General features: G+C 54.2%; 2 protein-coding genes and 1 non-coding gene across 9 annotated transcripts; 1 reads left to right on the plus strand and 2 right to left on the minus strand.

Moving 5' to 3' along the window:
• Nucleotides 1-5,590: 5,590 nt before the first annotated feature.
• trnat-cgu (transfer RNA threonine (anticodon CGU)) lies at nucleotides 5,591-5,662 on the minus strand. Its single transcript has one exon. It is a non-coding gene; the product is annotated as a tRNA-Thr (tRNA).
• An 898-nt stretch (nucleotides 5,663-6,560) lies between these two features.
• Nucleotides 6,561-13,238, minus strand: rexo5 (RNA exonuclease 5). Of its 2 annotated transcripts, none has more exons than XM_066690201.1 (20): nucleotides 13,150-13,238; nucleotides 12,599-12,835; nucleotides 12,324-12,442; nucleotides 11,891-12,017; nucleotides 11,443-11,578; nucleotides 11,040-11,183; nucleotides 10,827-10,915; nucleotides 10,624-10,739; nucleotides 10,382-10,520; nucleotides 10,121-10,215; nucleotides 9,672-9,774; nucleotides 9,442-9,551; nucleotides 9,085-9,205; nucleotides 8,892-8,987; nucleotides 8,656-8,793; nucleotides 8,470-8,562; nucleotides 7,950-8,166; nucleotides 7,618-7,799; nucleotides 7,351-7,460; nucleotides 6,561-6,914 (listed from the first exon to the last, which is right to left on the minus strand). In XM_066690201.1, exons 2-20 carry the CDS (start codon nucleotides 12,731-12,733, stop codon nucleotides 6,836-6,838), a joined length of 2,349 nt encoding a protein of 782 aa, XP_066546298.1. In that variant the 5' UTR covers nucleotides 12,734-12,835; nucleotides 13,150-13,238; the 3' UTR covers nucleotides 6,561-6,835. The 2 variants fall into 2 exon arrangements, with proteins under 2 accessions (XP_066546298.1, XP_066546297.1); XM_066690200.1 differs by lacking the exon at nucleotides 13,150-13,238 and adding an exon at nucleotides 13,058-13,142.
• A 110-nt stretch (nucleotides 13,239-13,348) lies between these two features.
• eri2 (ERI1 exoribonuclease family member 2) lies at nucleotides 13,349-17,520 on the plus strand. Of its 6 annotated transcripts, none has more exons than XM_066690202.1 (10): nucleotides 13,349-13,518; nucleotides 13,638-13,681; nucleotides 13,936-14,003; nucleotides 14,130-14,210; nucleotides 14,418-14,545; nucleotides 14,753-14,909; nucleotides 15,086-15,186; nucleotides 15,500-15,581; nucleotides 15,767-15,855; nucleotides 16,065-17,520. In XM_066690202.1, exons 1-10 carry the CDS (start codon nucleotides 13,498-13,500, stop codon nucleotides 17,367-17,369), a joined length of 2,076 nt encoding a protein of 691 aa, XP_066546299.1. In that variant the 5' UTR covers nucleotides 13,349-13,497; the 3' UTR covers nucleotides 17,370-17,520. The 6 variants fall into 6 exon arrangements, with proteins under 6 accessions (XP_066546299.1, XP_066546300.1, XP_066546302.1 ...); XM_066690203.1 differs by having other exon boundaries at nucleotides 16,068-17,520; XM_066690205.1 differs by having other exon boundaries at nucleotides 13,349-13,495.
• The last annotated feature ends 117 nt before the right edge of the window (nucleotides 17,521-17,637 follow it).

The following is a 17,637-nucleotide window of genomic DNA, read 5'->3' on the forward strand; positions in this document are numbered from 1 at the left end:
GCGACTGTCGGAGGAAAGTGTGAAGATGCAGCCGACAGTCTGAGTGAGAGGACTCTGCTGACACTGACATGCTCCTGGCGTGTTCCTGACAGAGCAGAGCTGAAATGACAGTGTCTGTACTGATCCCTCACGCCTGGGACACATGACAGGCTGACAGTCCAGCCCTCTGTGACCGGGGGAGTGGACACAGACCCCGTGACTAATTAAGCAGTGGATCCTGACATGTGATTCATCAGAGCAGCGAGGCGGCGCTTTGTCACTGTAGCCGGGACGTTCACCTCTTAATGGAATCGCCCTTTAGCAAAAAAACACGCAGAGAAACACCATCACAGCCAGAGCAGCAGAGTGAAAAGACACAGTTTATTTCCTTTGAGATCAGATCAGCGGTGTGATCTAGCAGTGGGCGGTACATCTTCACAACAATGTCACAATTTCAAGAGGCGTTACAGAACAAAGCAGTTCTCATGAAGGAGCAAAACAACACAAGTATTAAGTACGTCTGGGAAATGAAAACAATATATTTTTAATGATCTGGAGAAGAGCTGAAGGCAGGAGGCAGTGTCTGTGGCGTCTGGTAGCAGTGTGGCAGCCTGTGTGTTTCAGGGTGAACAAGAAATGCTTTATCTCGTTTTCACACTCAAATTAAACAGTTGTTTAGAAAGTAGGGAAGCAAACTAGCAGGCAGGCGGCCAGCGCAGACTCTGGGCCTGTCATGTGCCTCACATTAGGACATTATATTGAGAAACAGGCACTGCAGAACTAGCCCTAGCTGTTTAATTATGGTGGAAAAGGCACAAACCCGTTGTTCAGAGGGAGCGCGTCTGTATTTTGGGGATGCTCTCTAATTCTGTTTGATGAGTATCTTATCTCCACACAGAGCAGTGCAATGCAGTTACAGATCAGCTCACTTGGCACTGAGCACTGTGGTTTGGGTTGATTTGTTTTTGTCATTATTTGTATTTATGTTGTACTTATTGAAAGTGTTTTTGAAGGTAATGTCTATCTTTAGTGTTGTTTAATTCTACTTCCAAACAGCTCTCTGGGTTCTGAGCTACAGTTTATTTGTCACAAAGACCTGTATAGACTCTCTCGCAGGACTTGCTCTATGCATCCTCGTGTGTATTTATAGGTATGGATGGATGGATAGATAAAAAGAGAGGCAGATCATACTCTTGTGCCACAGGCTCAGATCTATATTACATGCAACACGTAACAGCTTGTTGCAAATCAAAAACAATCAGGAGGAGCACTTACGTGTCCCTTACTGTGTTTCTGTGTATGTGCTATGGCCTAAACACTATACTGATACTAGAGCAATTGTTAAATAGCTTTAGGTTATGGAGATGAAATATGTGAGGTTTATATAGTGAAGCTGAAATGTTCTAATAGTTTGGATTCTTGATCAAACTATATAGTGACACAATATGACTTTTCACTGCAGTAAATATAGCCTATATGTATATATAAAGTAAGCTTATTTTATTTTACATAGCATCTACAAGAGCCAGATCCCTGGAAAATATCACATCTGTCGTCTGTAAACATGTTGCTGGTAAATGAAAGCTGCAATATTCTTAGGAAGCAATCCCCCAATATTTATTATTATAAATACACGTGTTTATATCAGCACTGGGGGTTTATTTGGATATTTAAACGGCCATAGGAAATTAACGAGTAAACTTTATTTTGCACTGTGCACTGTGTTTATCAAGTGAAATATGTCAGAGTGGCGGCGCCAGGAAAACACGCACCGCCGGCCCAGCAGCAGCAGCGCCGCCTCCCTCTGACATGCAGTCGCTCCTGCGCTGATAACTGCAAGAGCAATAAGGATTTTTAGGGGCATTATGATGTTAAAAGTGAAACACAACTGCCCCCAAAAGCCCCTCATTTTCCCTGCGCCATGAAAACACCCCGGCCGGCCTCACTGATTATACTTCCCATTGATAATGAACTTTCTGTCCACAGCAGTAACGTCGTCCTTAATGATGCGACAATTACTGCCCCTCGCCGTGGTGGTTTGAACGCATTCAGAGGCGAGAAGAGACACAGAGACCGTTAGCCGGCAGGAGATTGCGCATTTTAAACTGACTATCATTGTGGCCTATATAAAGTACAGATGACTGTAGACAGCAGTTGTGTAAGTTGTCCTTCATCCGCAGTGAAACCGAAGCCGTGTGAACGCGTGTGATCTGATTCACTTCACTGCAGTTTAACTGCCTATAATAGCATCAAATGTTGTGTTAGGTCTATGTCTATATGTACTCCCGATGGGTGGTGATCATTGTGCTACAGATGTCGCAGATGTGGCGGAGAGTCGGTGTTGGGCCCGCAGCCCAGGTGCCAGCGGCGGACAGCCCACACTGCGTGGACAGCGCGCTGGTTCGGCCGAGATGCACCCCCAGGAGCGGGACTTTGCGGGCCAGTTGGATTGCAATTAAACTCATCTCGCCCGCAAGATCCCGCACCTAAAAACACAAAGGAACAAAGGAAAGCCGCACAATAAATCACCACCCCCGCAGACACGGCGCTGCTGTCCGTCCCGACGGCCTGGCTGCGCTGGACACTGGACACTGGACACGGGGCAGGAGAGGAAGGACGAGCCCAAAGTTTAGTTGAACTTCTGTCTGCGGTTTGTGTGAAGGCAGTAATTATTTTTCTTTGTCTTGCTTTTTTTTGTGTGGGGGGGATTAATCAGATTTCCCAATCAATGTGTTACTGTTGCACAATTGTCACAGTATCCGAATCAAGCAGACACATATAAACGCCTGCCCGTCACAGTATAACTGAAGTCACGTCAGTTCCCATACAATCCCTTGTGTCGCATTTGTGCTTCTGTGCTCTTCTATTAAAAGTCCGTTTTCTAGCCCGTCTGGGGAGGTTTTTCTGTCTGAGCACACAGGACCCCGAGTCCATCCCTGTTACTGCAATCTGTACTGAACTGCGAGAGATTGCATTCATTCACCAAATGCCTTCGTTCAGCCAAACCGGTTATTTATTGCATCAAGTTGTTACTTACAATTAAACAAGTACTGACACAAATGCACGTACTTGATAGTATTGCTCTATCTATCCATCTATCAGCCGTCTGTACAATCAGAAAACAAAGCACATACATTTCTGCTCTGTCTCCTCATCTCCCAGACATCATTCTCCGGAAAGCCTGTCCTCCAGTCCGAGGCGCAGACGGCAGCTCGTAACGGGGCTGCAGGGCGTCCCAGCCGCTCCCCGGGGAGCTCAGGTGCGCCTCTGTGCCAGACAGCCTGTCTGCGGGCGCAGCCGAGCCTCGGAGCAGCGACTCATCCGTGGCAAGACGCCGGTCTACAGCTCTGCCTGCTGCCGATGTGTACCGACGCTGAGACGAATACACAATAACTCATGCAAATAAAACGCCTTGCAATCCGCGACTGCGATCCTCCTCACACCTGCTGTCCGAGACGAGCGAGCAGCGGCGCGGTCACCGTGGACTCACCCTGTCCGTGTCTGGAGGCTCTCCGTGCGTCCAGCCCGGTCTGGCCACCCCGACTCCCGCATTGTAGCAGCACACCGCCAGCTCTTTGAGCGTTTCTTCGCGGTCACGCCACTGAGTAACAGAGGCCGATGCCGGAGGGGGGCTCCGGGAGAGAGGGAGGGAGAAGAAATACAATTGTTATAAAATATCCAGAACAACCAAAGTAGTGTGCTGGTCGCGGAGCTCTGGCTGTTTCCAGCAGCGCGGTGTGCGGCTCCGGCTCTGCTGCTCTGGAGGGAAGGAGGGAAGAAAGACGGGGAGAGAGGGGGGAGGAGAAGAAACATTAAAAAAAAGTTTGATCTCATGTGTCTCTGTATATGGAGTTACACAGTTTTGACAAGGTTGATTTTCCTAGAAATCACCTCCAAATATAGAAACTGGGAAGGGACATTCTTAGAAATCCTAGGGACGTCATAAGCATCGCTCGGCTCCCTTCCCTGTCCGTCCGGCGATGGGCGCTGTGGCGGCCTGGCCGCGCTGGTGCTCAACCTGCTCCGGGACGACACTATCACTATCACTATCACTAATATGCAATGGTTGTGAAATGCACTTGATTGTGACATAGACGCGCATATGAGATGATTATGAAGTCCAGATGCTAATCGGTTCTGCGGGTCTCAAGCCCAGCAAACACACAAACCAGTTCTGCATGTCTTGGGTCGAGTTATATACTCGAAGTTATTTATATATAGAAAAACCAAAGCGCTTAACACCACGACAGGCCGGCAGTGGCAGCGGACAGTGTTTCACATCATCCGAGGCTCTTCCTCGGGCACCTGCATCCCCGCGTCCTGCTCCCCCTGCAGGCGCCAGAGGGCTGAGCTGCTCCTCACACCCGGGCCCGCGGGGGTCGTGCACAGCGCGGCTCACACAACCTGTGAGGGTCAGGGGTGTGAGGGTCGGCGGTGTGAGAGTGTGAGGGTCAGTGGTGTGAGGGTCAGGGGTGTGAGAGTGTGAGGGTCGGCGGTGTGAGGGTCAGGGGTGTGAGAGTGTGAGGGTCGGGGGTGTGAGAGTGTGAGGGTCGGCGGTGTGAGGGTCAGGGGTGTGAGAGTGTGAGGGTCGGGGGTGTGAGAGTGTGAGGGTCGGCGGTGTGAGGGTCAGGGGTGTGAGAGTGTGAGGGTCGGGGGTGTGAGAGTGTGAGGGTCGGGGGTGTGAGAGTGTGAGGGTCAGTGGTGTGAGGGTCGGCGGTGTGAGGGTCGGGGGTGTGAGAGTGTGAGGGTCAGTGGTGTGAGGGTCGGCGGTGTGAGGGTCGGCGGTGTGAGAGTGTGAGGGTCGGGGGTGTGAGAGTGTGAGGGTCGGCGGTGTGAGAGTGTGAGGGTCAGTGGTGTGAGGGTCGGCGGTGTGAGGGTCGGCGGTGTGAGAGTGTGAGGGTCAGGGGTGTGAGAGTGTGAGGGTCAGCGGTGTGAGAGTGTGAGGGTCAGCGGTGTGAGAGTGTGAGGGTCAGTGGTGTGAGGGTCGGCGGTGTGAGAGTGTGAGGGTCAGTGGTGTGAGGGTCAGGGGTGTGAGAGTGTGAGGGTCGGCGGTGTGAGAGTGTGAGGGTCGGGGGTGTGAGAGTGTGAGGGTCGGCGGTGTGAGGGTCAGGGGTGTGAGAGTGTGAGGGTCGGCGGTGTGAGAGTGTGAGGGTCGGCGGTGTGAGGGTCAGGGGTGTGAGAGTGTGAGGGTCGGGGGTGTGAGAGTGTGAGGGTCGGCGGTGTGAGAGTGTGAGGGTCGGCGGTGTGAGGGTCGGTGGTTGGAGGGCATCTGCGCTGTGTGCTGCCCTGAGCGGACACTGAAGTGCGAGTCTGTGTGTAGCATCAGAGTTTCTCTTTCATACATGTGGTTAATCTAGATTGCATTGCAGGAAGCACAGTTCATATATTTTCATAAAATATATATTCTAATTGTGGTATATATATTTGCTGCTTATATATATATATATAAATATATAAAGACACATTGTGCAGGCGTGACAAGCTATAAATCGAGGTGAGTGAAGGCGTCCTGCGCAGCCTCCATCCAGCAGCGGGTCGAGCTGGTCTGATGATGATGATACATTTATATTGAAATGATAAAAGAGTAGCGGCTGTGACAGCGCCGCCTGTGAGGCACGGACGGGGTTCGAACCCGCGATCTTCGGTTTACGAGACCGACGCCTTACCACTTGGCCACCGCGCCTGCGCTCTACAGAGGACGAGCAGATGCATCTGAGGCTGCGGGACAGGGACAGGCCTGCGTGTCTGCAGAACCCGCGTCTGTCCTGCTTTATTTGGACAGGCCGGACAGAACCCTCTATCATCATAATAATGACATACGGACAACACACTGGCACACAACTTATACTTCATTTCTTCTACCTACAGATCGCTTTTGGTGTCGCAGATTTCATGCGTCACGGCTCTTTTAGTTACGTAGTACACAGGACTGTGCTGTACGCCACTTCCGTGGACCTGCGCTAATTAACCCTCTCCATCCTGCTCTCTGCTCCTAATCCACTCAGCCCGTTGTGTTGTGTGACTCCAGACCCCGGTTAGCGGTATTTTGAGCCAATCCCAGTTTGTGAAGAAAAACAGACACTAACATACAGCAAACTCCACCAACCACAACACACAAATAAAGACAAAGGATGTACCAGACTACTACTCTGATTACAATCCCTAATATTAACCTGCGCAGTAAGAACAATGCACTTAGACTATCTCATTGGATGTGATTTAATTTGTAGCTGTAACTGTACACTACACTGTTGCACACGATGCTTCCTAACTGCACTCTCTTACTATCCATATTAACCTTTATTCTACCACACTAATACGACCTCGCCCAAAATACACCAGTTCTCACACACAGACAAAGCACCTGCAGATTCCTCCAGCTCTGGTTTATGTTGTTATGACCCAACATCCCAGACAGCTGTGTGTGAGAGATATTATTAAGATCAGAGCAGTCCTGTTGGAAAGATGTGTCTCTCAGATGTGTGTGTGTGTGTGGGGGGGCTCATGTAGATGTGTCCTCCTCTCTCACAACACAGACCGTTCTGCACACAGACCATCCACACACCTCCCCGCAGCACAGCTGGGTTCAGATGAAATGTTTATTTGGACCTGACAGAGCAGCGTACACGACGTGTGTATTAATAACAGGTGTTACAGAAGGGCAGTTAAAACATTTCATTGTGTATTTGAGACAGAGAAACAATTGGTTATATCCCCCTCTCTCTCTTTAATAAAACAAGCTCTCTTGGAAAAAAGCGAGAGCTGACACAGATCGGGGTAAAAGAGCGACGCCGTCATCGCAGAGGGAGCCTCGGTCTCTGCAGCGCATTCCCGGGGTCGGGTCGGGAGTTTCCACTCACACAAGAGGCTCGGGATTCTTCGCAGGTCGGTCTTTGATCCCGACCATACACAGACCTGGGGAATCCCCACTGGCACTGCGGGAGAGAGGGAGCGAGTGAAAGGACGGAGAGACGGAGAGACGGCTGTCACTTCTGATCTCCGTTCCAGACGGCCAAGGCTGCCCCCTGCGAGCACCAGGCCGCAGAACAGAGTGCCGTCAGAACGATCAGAGGCGCTGCGCGTCGCTCCACATGAGCCACAGCGGTGGAATGAAATCTTACAGGGAGCAACGCTGCGACCCCTTCACCTGAAATTCCTCCACTGGCATTTTAATCAGAGCCCCCCTGGTGCCCCTGCGCGACTCAGAGCGATGCGTCTCTCCAGATACAGCTGTCGTTTCTCTCCACTAGAGGGGAATCACTGTTTTGTGACAGTATTGAAGATCTGCTAATATAACCACGTGGAGAAACATTCCCCGATTACAGGGCACTGGGTGACAGGAGTGACATTATCACACAAGCCTGGCCTTACCTGGTCTGTCCAGGAAGCAGGACCAGACACAACGTCCCACTGGGCAGAGTCTCGTACAGCTTCCCCACCCGGCGGTCCAGCTTCCTAATCGCATCTCGAACGTCTCTGTCCTGTGGGAGACACATTGGTACAGCGTGAGACGGCAGGGACATCGCCACGGCGGGGGAGAGAGCGAGGCAGGCGGGGCCCGTTCACCACAGCCTGACAGCGTGTGACGAACCCATATTTTCTCTGGGTCTGGGACGCGGCGCGAGAGGCGGTGCTCACCGGGGGCGGCGCTGTCCAGCTGTAGTCTGCCGTCTGACAGGAGCCGTCCGGGGCGGGGGGCGAGCGCGGGCTCCAGCTGCGGACGTGGGCGGGCGTCAGGGCCCTGCACTTCCTGACCACTGGCCCCAGGAGTTGCAGTGGGGAGAGCAGGGCAGAGGAGACGCTCTGGTCCAACTGGAACCCTGCGGAGGACAGATGTGGCTGTTTAAACCGCAGGGACGAGTCTCTCCTGTTTCCCATTTTGCCGTCTGTTTTAAAGTGATCCAGTTTAGCCTTTCCAGTCCTGTACGGATCGCCTCCCCCTGATGGCGGCAGCCGTGCCGGGGACTCACTGATGAAGGCGTATCGGCGGCTCTTTCCCGAGGACATCCTGGGAAGCTCCACCGCCTCCACGGGGCCGAACGGGAGGAAGGCGAGGCGCAGGTCCTGCTCACTGTGGTGCCGGGAGAAGCCCGATACGTACAGCGCCCTCTGCTGGGCCGGCTCTGCCTCCAGCTCCTGCAGCAGAGCCTCGGCCTCCAGGGTCAGCTCTGTGACCGGCCTCTGCACCTGGACAGAGACACACGGACACATGGACACAGAGACAGAGTCACAGAGGGACACAGAGAGACACAGGGACAGAGTCACAGAGGGACACAGCAATAAAGAGACAGGAATTGTTTAATGATGTAGAAAGAAAACTAAATATCCCCCCATAGCATATAAAAATCCCACAGCTCATCAGCCCTCCTCAGGTATGTCTAATAAGGAACACATTAATCTGCCCTGTTAATATAATCATCACCATTATTATTACTAGGCCGACACCCTTGTTGGAGACAAAAACAAACACAAAGAGATGGGGAATCCCACCCTGACGCAGAGACCGTCCCTCTCCTGGCCATCCAGCGAGGACAGGGCGAGCCGCGCCCCCTCCAGGGTGCTGTACTGCACCTCCACGTGGGGCTGCACGGAGGACAAGACAATGAATAATAAGTAACCTGTAACATTCATTACAGCTGCCATGACCGATGCGCGTCGCACTGTTGGGCTGCTTACTCTGTCCGTCCCTCTCAGGAGCCTCATGCTTCGAATGGGGCCACAGGTCCGCAGCCACTTCCTCACAGACTTCAAGGCCACGCCGCGGAGGAAGGGTCCAGCGAACACCGTGCACATGGCGGTCAGGCGGGCCCGCATCTGCAGGGGGGCACAAAGAAGAACGGTCAGGCCGTAGCCCCGCACAGCCGACGGCCTCCGAGCCCCGGGGGTGGCATCGTCACACGGCGTCTGCATACCTGTCCGTGCAGCGGCTCCGGGGACTCGGCCAGCGAGGAGAACTGGACCAGGCTGAAGAAGCTGGACGGCACCCGTCTGCAGGAGGTGGACAGCACCTGCACGGGGGACAACAACGGCACAGGGGAAGCTCACACCGGCGCACACAGCAACACAACGTGACAATCCGCCCCGCTTGAGACGGCGTGGCCTCACCTCCCGGTCCGAGCCGCAGGTCGTCCGCTGCCCCTCCTTGGCCCAGGGCTCAGCGCCGCCACCGCCCACCCCCACAATGTGCACCGCGGCGAGACCGGCCGCCCGCAGAGCCGCCGGCAGACTGAGAGGAGAGGGACGTTAGCAAAGCCAGGGCCGAGCGGGGCCCGGCGTATCTCCAGAGCTCCGTTCACACACATAGCGGTTTATTGACTTTTACTTCAGCGTCACTTAATCACAGTCTATGATTGTTATTAATGTTTAAATCAGCCGTGTCTGATACAGTGGTAAAACACAAAGTAAGAATAGAAAGATATTGATAGAGCGAGACAGCGGTGATGGCCGAACGGATGTCTTCACCTGGGCTGGGTGGGCAGGCCGCTGTCGGGGCCGTTGGTCAGCTCGCTGGGGTTGTTCAGCGGGGGGGAGGAAATCTGCCTCCGCCAGTACTCCAGCATCACCTCCGCCACCTGAGAACACAGTCAGCGTAACTCCACCGCCCCCCAGGACCAGCGTCACTCCACCGCTCCCCCAAAGCGCTCCAACACAGACACTGAGGCATCTCTGCACCCAGCTGGACTCCCGCTTACCTGTTTGGGGCCATGGTTGATGAAGTACTGCGCCAGCTCCAGGGCAGCCACGGCGTCCTCGGTGGGGTGGTGGCCGATCCTCTCCTCGCTCTGGATCGTCCGGCTGTAGCCGAGGGGGACAGACAGAAGGGTCAGTGTGTGGACAGTGGATGGCGGCCCCCCGAGGAGAAGCGGGGCCTCGCGTTGAAAGGTTTCTCAGCCAGCGCGCTGCAGCACAGGGCTCTCGGCTCGCCGGCACTGCGTCAGAGGGACTGTACTGACGACAATTTAGTGTTTGTTTGTTTGATTCCCCAGTTCCCAGTACTCTGAAATGGCGCACGTTCATGGGACTACAGGGAAGAGAGATGTCACAGTGAATCTCAGAGCATCTGTAACAGACGTTTCTCCCGGACACCTCCCTGTGTAGCACCAGGCGAAACACAAAGCCCCACTCGACTGAGTCCTCTTACTGCAGAACAGCGTCCGCCAGGGTCTTCAGCTTGATCTTCTGTCCGAACTCCCTGGGGAAGAGCAGCGAGGTGTCGATGACGTGCTGATGGATCATCTGCAGAGAGAGAGACGCTTCAGTTCTGAGGGGCTCGGTGTCGCAGCGCCACGCGGCCCCATAGACACACGGTGGCTCCTCTCGGCCCATCTCATGGTTACCCTCACTGTCCTCTCCCCTCCACCCCGGTGTGTGTTGAGAGTGGAGAGAGAGGTGTCTGTGTCACCTGCAGGGCCTGCAGGTCGTGTTCGAGTGAATGGCCGACCAGCACGGCGTCTGGGGGCAGCAGGTTCCTCAGCTGGGCCTGGACGTCCGGTAGCCTGGTGGTGACCGGCTGCAGCATGGCTTTGGTGATCCCAGAAAACCTGCAGAGGTTCAAACACAGCGGCCACCCAGGGGCCACACAATGGTCACCCAGCGGTCACCCAGCGGCCAGATACAGCCTGGACGGGGGGGCGTGCAGGGTACCTGGTGCAGTAGCTGTATATCCTAGAGTACGGCTTGACCAGCTCGTCCATCAGGCAGCGCCCCTCCGCGTCCACCAGCGACACTCTGGTCAACTCCTTGCCAAACTTGGTCTGACACTGCAGCACAAAACTCTCGTCATTGCACGGACACACACACACAGACAGACAGATAGACACACACACAGAGCATGGTCCCACACTCACCATCTCACAGTCCAGGCCAAACAGGGGGCTGCTGTCTGTCACACTGTCTGTGCAGCATGTGCTCACAAACCTCTCACAGCCAGGAGCACCTGAATGAAAAAACAACACCCACACACGCACACACACGCACACACACGTTAGTTTTAACTGTTTTAACAACATCTGCGTTTGTCTCTGTGCGTTTCCTCGCTTGCGGGGCTGCGGGACCCTGACCTTTCAGTGGGAACCCATGTTTGCTCATGTCCGCGGCGCTGAGCACGTAGCCGCTGAGACCGCGCTTCTCGGTGCCGTAGGCGCGGACAATGGGGCTGTTGACCAGGTCGGCCACAGAGGACGGCTCAGAGTCCACCGGCACGGCTGCAGGACAGAGCACCACGTGTTCACAACTCAGCCGTTCACACTTCGCACGAACACTTCTGATACTAAGATAAATCAGTTTTTTTTCTTTTTGTGACTACTGACTTGCCTCCGAGAATTTATACATAATGAGCTGCTAGATTACAGTCTACGAGATGATCTTCGTTAACCTCGTTAGTGTCATCTCCATGGGCTACGGTGGAGCGTCAGGGACAGTTCGGAATTGGAATCGTACGGTGGACAGCATCGACATTCCCACCTTCTGCAGCCGCGTCCGCCGTCCTCCCTGCAGGATTCTCCCATGCCGAGCGACAGGAGCTTTGGGCAGCACGATCCGTGTCTGCGCTCAATACGGCGGACAGGAAGTCTGGAGGTGGGGGGGGCAGACTGAAGCGCTGAGAAGTCAGGAGACAAGAGGAACAACGCATGAACAACCAGTCGATGAAATTCTCCTACATGGGTTCTCCTGCATCTTTTTGGGAGGGGGGAATATTGTAAAACACACACATCATACTAAAACAGTCCCTGTTTTCCGGTTGAGCTGTTTCCACAGAACATGAAAACTGTCCCTCTCATGAGGAAACACAAATCACATCCCTACACAAATAATTAGTAAGAATAAAACACAACACCCGACACTGAAAGGAATCCAGGCGTCCGTGTGATGCGGTTAGTTTTCTGTACTGGTAATGATCTGAGCGACTCACGGTGGAGAACGTCCTGCGCAGGGTTTTGAAGCGCAGGTAGTGACTGTAGAAGTGGTGCTGACCGACGCCGCGCAGCACCGACACATGAACGCCAGACAGCTGCTTCTGATGGTGGAAGCGACACCAGCTGTGGGGAAACGCACAGGAATTACACTAACATCCATCCTGCAGATACAGTCAGTCCCTCACTTTGATGGAACCAAAATATTGAGCCCAGTGCTCTAGTATTATGAGTATGTATGTACTATGTAAGTATTTATCTGATATTTGTTGGTTTGTGTCTAGTTTCTTTCCCATGGGTCATATGAAATGTGTCTAATAGATGGGTCAGCCCAGGACCCAGTAAGACAGGGGGGCACTGAGGACACGGGCAGCTCTCAGACCAGCTCGTCTTCATCTCCCAGTCCTTCCCGTGTGGGGGCTCTGGCCTCACCTGGGCTGCTTTGCTCCACAGCTCTTCCCCAGAGAGGCGAACCACAGCAGCTGCCCCAGCTGTGCGTGGGTGACGGGGCTCCGGGAGGGGCTGACGTCCACGGACAGTCTCGGAAGACCCTATGAACACAGACAGGACATCACGACACGCGTCACGGCTGGACATCGCGGACCATCACACTTCTCATCACACTCCAGCGCACTGGCAGCCGCGGTGCTTTGGGTTCGAGCGGCTCTGGCCGCAGCCCTGCTGAGGGTGCTGTGCTGGTTCATTACCTTCGTTAGCTGAGGTTCATGGACACATGCTGCTCTCTGTTCGTGGTTCAGCTTTCTGGACTTCCTCGGGGTGTCATCCTGGGCTGTTGTGTCTTCTCTCCACCGTTTAAGCGCGGCTCTCACAGACACGGCCATTGGGTCTTCTCTGGTCCGGGCCGAGGGCGCAGCTGTTGTGGGACCTGGCGCTGGTCCCTGTCCCACCACGTGTGTGTCCACTGGCGCTGCTGTCGCAAACCCCTGCGGAAGACCGAGCAGACAGCGGCACAGGGCTGAACAGGCTGTGATCGGCTCACCGGGGCGAGCAAATCAAAATAACGGACCTCATGTGGGATAGAAATGTTAAGAAACTGTTATCAGCCATCCCGCTCCGGTACAGTAAGGACTGCATAGTTCAGAAGATGTAGAGACAGAACCCCAGCCTGCGAGATCAAACTGCAGATTTAAACTTTAAACACGTACCTGTTCGTGTCGCGATATTCATTCATTCATTCATTCATTCATCGATCGACTATCCAAAAGTCTCCAATACTTCACTTTACAAGCATGCTTACCTCACGATCCTGATATCCAGGTCGATTACTTTGCCCTGCTAGACGCCAGACCTAAACACTGGAGTACCGGTCGCGTTCGTGTGGCGCAGATGTCCGCAGTTCTGCGCAGATCTGTAGAATCCCGCAATCCCATTGGCGGAGGCGCGCAGAGCTGCGGAAATCTGCGCCACACGAACGTGACCGCCGTTCAAACAGGAAGTGACGCGTTACCACGTCCGGGGCGGGCGATTCAAATCTACAAATGACAAGTCATCAGACTATAACTCTATATTCACAGTGTGCTTCGAAGCGGTGCGAATTGTATTTTAGCACATTTGTGATTGTGCTGTGTTTAAACTGAGCGCAGGTATGGCCAGCTGGCGACATGGGGTACAGTACACGTCACTGCACATGAAAACACTGCCGTCTCAATAACGCGTGTTGTGTCTGTGTAACCCGTTGGCTGAATCGCGCTCGTTGTCTTAGTGTTTGTGTGTTTCTGTCTGCAGAGACCTGGAGAAACAGACGACATGGCAACAAAGAAACTGGCCAAGTGAGTGTGAGCTTCTCCTTACTTTCCTCCAGAAACACGGGTACAGTGCCGCCCTGCTGCACTGCAGTGAACTCGGCCATGTCTCTCAGCCTCACCAGCAGCAATCAGCCAGGTCTCAATGCTTAACATTGCAAATCCTCGCAATCACAGGAGACGTCGTTTTCCACACAACTAATATTCATGTAGTTTAATTTCCACTTATTATTATTTCCAGATTGAATTCACAATGATCGTTCTTGTTTTCCATGTTCTAGGGAGCTGGGCTTGATCAGGAGACGCAGGCGAGCTCCGGGCGGGGGCAGCCGGGCCGCGGCAGTGTCCAGTAGGTGACCGGACCCTGAATGACCCTGAATGACCCCGACGGGCTTTTCCTGCTTTTCCTGTGTTTTAATTTCTGTGAGTTTCACGTGTTCATTACTCCCCCTCCCTCCCTGCTGTGTTTCTGCAGAGCAGCTCTTTCATTATTTGATTGTCATTGACTTTGAATCTACCTGCTGGAGAGAGAAAAATCACTATGGACAAGAAATCAGTAAGTAGATTTCTTGAATAAGATGAATTATTGAATTATTCTGAATAAGATGACAACTGATTGTATTCCCTGTTTTCTTTACTTTTCTTTAAATTTGCATACTAACTTGCATACTAACATTATATACTGTTTACAGAGTGTGTGAGTGTGAGTGTGAGATTTAGCTGATCACGTAAGCCAGTGCATTGATGCCCTGTGTGTCTCCAGTTGAATTCCCAGCTGTGCTTCTGAACACGTGCAGCGGGGAGATCGATGCAGAGTTTCACCACTACGTTCAGCCCCAGGAGCACCCCATGCTGTCCGCCTTCTGCACCGAGCTGACGGGCATCACGCAGGTAGGCAGCAGGGCGGAGCGGTGCTCGGGGCCCGGACGTACTGCAGGGTCCGGGGCACAATCAGAGGCGAGACGCTGCAACCGGGCCCTGGAGGAAAGTCACTTGACCCAGAAAGCCCCTGCCTGTGTAACTGGGCCGATAACTATAAAGGTGATATTGGCGTCACGTGTCCTTGTGTCTCACTGGCTCTGTCCCGTGTTCGCTCAGGGTCAGGTGGAGGCCGGAGTCCCTCTGAGGATCTGCCTGTCCCAGTTCAGTCAGTGGCTCCAGACGCTGCGGCAAGAGAGGAACGTGGTGTTTGCCAGAGAGCCGTCCAGACCAGGGGCAGCTGCGGAGAAGCCATGTGCTTTTGTCACCTGGTCAGGTGGGGTCATGAATGAGAACTTGCAGGTTTTAGGCCTGGACCTGGAAATGAAAGGAGTTCTGACTTCTTTAGCAAATAATTAGTCCATTGAAAGTCTGCAGTGCAACTAAGACCAGCTCTGCTAAGTGTTGTTGTCTGTGTGTGAGTGTGAGCAGTGAAGGGTCCTCTCCCTGCAGACTGGGACCTGGGTGTCTGTCTCCAGTACGAGTGCAAACGCAAGCAGCTCCGCAAACCAGAAGCTCTGAGCAGCTGGATTGACCTCAGAGCCACGTACAAGGTGAGTCCTGTCTGTCTGCGTGGGGTTGGGGGCGGGGTCAGACACTGTAGGTTTGTGTGTGTGAGGTAGATCACATGGTTTTTCTCTGTGTGATCTGTGGAAACTAAATTGTGACGGTCATGTCTTGTGAATGCCACTCATTTTATGTGTAACATGAAATGTCTCATTCCACAGAGTGAACTATGTGCGTTCTCATTCACACACTCACTCTCTCTCTCTCACACACACACACACACACACACACACATGCACACGGGTTACAGGTCACGGTTACGCTTAGTAAAAGTAACCAAGCTGCGTTCTCTCCCTCCAGCTGTTTTATAACCGAAGACCCAAAGGGCTGAACGGCGCTCTGCAGGACCTGGGGATCGAGTTCTCCGGCAGGGAACACTCAGGTGCCGAGACCCCCTCCTTAGGAAAACATTCTTCCTGTGGAAACAGGAAGAGCGATGTGTTTTTCTGGTCACTTGTGTCATTTGATCGTGGGGTTTTCAGTTTAGTCTGCTGTTTATTAGTGAAATGTGCTGGCTGCTGTACAGCCTGGTAATGAGCGGCCCGCTGCTCTCTCTCCGGTCCACAGGGCTGGACGACGCCAGGAACACGGCGCGCCTCGCCTGGAGGATGATGTCCGACGGCTGCGCGATGAGGGTCACCAAGTGCCTGGCCGGGGTGAGTGGCTGTGTCCTATCGATGGACGCTGCAGCGCGACGCCCGAGTCCCGGCATGTGTGCCTGACGGTGTCCATTGGCCAGGGAGACGCCAGGAATCGCGCGTGTCCTCAACCTGGCTGTGATGAACTGTGGCAAGAGGGTGGGGGGGGTAAGAAGAGTATTCTGGAGTGGAACAGCGGAATCAACTGTTAAACGCCCTTGTTACAGCAGGTGCCGCCCACGACGCACCCCCCCGCAGCGCTGCCCCTGGCAGAGAGCGAGAGCAGCGCAGAGGCCCCGCGGCAGCGAGAAGCAGGCAGGGAAGGAGGGAGCGGCAGGGAGAGCGCAGGAGGGAAGCGAAGTCGGACCATCCTGCAGTGGGTGGAATCAGAGGGCCGTCCGGGTCGGCGCCGGTCTGCGGGGGATAAAGAGGCGGCACAGGGACTGAGTGCCAACACTGAGAGCCTCGTCTGCCGCAGTCTGGTGTCTCCCAGGACCCTGCTGCACGGGCTGACCATGCCTGGGCTCCCTGGATGGCGGTCCATGACCAGAACCATGTCTGTGGGGTCAGCGGTGCATGTAAACAGCCCAGCGCCGCTCGGCACCAGCCTGGTGCTGGTCTCCACTACAGTTAACTGCCTCACCGAGACCTCGGAGGAGCACGGCGGTGTGGGCTGTGACTCCGAGACGGTGCCTGTGGACTGGGAGGACTGCCCGCTCTGGCCCGAGACGGATGAGAGCTGTTCGTATGACGCCGTGGCCCTGGAGGACACGGACACGGGCAGCCAGTCTGAGTCTCTGTGGAGCGGCACACACGACGCACAGCCGCCGGGTGACGCGGGTCCAGCACTGACTGAGTCGGACCGGCAGAATCCAGTCGTGTACAAAAGCTCCAACACTACAGTGTACTCTGTTGGCAATGCGTCGCTCTGCCCCGCCAGCCAGTCCTTTAAGACCCCCAGTGTGTGTGCGAGGGTCTTTCACAGCAGCACTCTGTCCAACACGTCCCTCTGCTCAAAACCCAGGATGGCGGCCTGCGGGGGCCGAGACGGGATGCTCTCTCGCCCGGGTCACTACGGGACCGGGGCCTGCGACTCCTTCAGAATCTACCAGGACAAGGACGGCTCTGGCTGCTCGGACAGTGTGGGCCGGACCCCCGTGCCCCCGGGGGTCCTCTCTTCCTCAGTCAACACCAGGGTGTCCTCCTCTTCCTCTTCCTCCAGCGCTGCCCTGAAGCTCACTCCCCCGCTGTGTGGCTGCGGCCGCCGGGCCCGGAGGATGACCGTTTCCAATGGGGGGCCCAACAATGGCCGGGCTTTCTACAGCTGCCCCGCGGGCAAATCTAGGCCGGGCATCAAGCAGAGCTGCGGCTTCTTCCAGTGGGAGACGGCTCTGGCCCGGCGCGTGTCCCTGACCTCGACCTCTCTGTGTGCCGGGCCGGGCGGCACTCTCGCCGTCTCGAGGGGGAAGGTCCGCAGCGCGGAGGTCTCTCAGCACCGAGGCCTGGGCCTCCGACCGGCACCGAGGACTTAGGGTCTCCTGATGCCATCGGACCGAGCTCAAGGGCATTGTGTAAACTGAGCTCTTACAACTGTCAATATGGATTTTTTTTAATTTTATTTTTTTATACCTGTACAGTATTTTTATAATAAAAGCAACAACACTTTTGTATTGATTTTTAAAATGGTATTTCTTTATTTTTTGCAAATGAATGCACGGTCACTGGGCTTCCATGAGCTCCTGGTCCATTATGAATTATTAATTCATTGATAATATTACTCACTGCGATGGAGAGAGGTGT

Source organism: Amia ocellicauda, chromosome 17, assembly GCF_036373705.1.
Source record: "Amia ocellicauda isolate fAmiCal2 chromosome 17, fAmiCal2.hap1, whole genome shotgun sequence".
NCBI classification, from domain to species: Eukaryota; Metazoa; Chordata; class Actinopteri; order Amiiformes; family Amiidae; genus Amia; species Amia ocellicauda.

Bases quoted from the DNA above. Each gene is read 5' to 3' on its own strand.
- rexo5 (XM_066690201.1), bottom strand. From the start codon at position 12,733: ATGGCCGTGTCTGTGAGAGCCGCGCTTAAACGGTGGAGAGAAGACACA. The intron at 9,775-10,120 runs GTAAGAGGACTC...CCTCGGCTACAG, and splicing joins CTGGCGGACGCTGTTCTGCA to CCGGACGATCCAGAGCGAGG. The intron at 8,988-9,084 runs GTGAGGCCACGC...TCCCCCGTGCAG, and splicing joins CCTGCGGCTCGGACCGGGAG to GTGCTGTCCACCTCCTGCAG.
- eri2 (XM_066690202.1), top strand. From the start codon at position 13,498: ATGGCCAGCTGGCGACATGGG. The intron at 13,519-13,637 runs GTACAGTACACG...TTCTGTCTGCAG, and splicing joins TGGCCAGCTGGCGACATGGG to AGACCTGGAGAAACAGACGA. The intron at 15,856-16,064 runs GTGAGTGGCTGT...CCCTTGTTACAG, and splicing joins TCACCAAGTGCCTGGCCGGG to CAGGTGCCGCCCACGACGCA.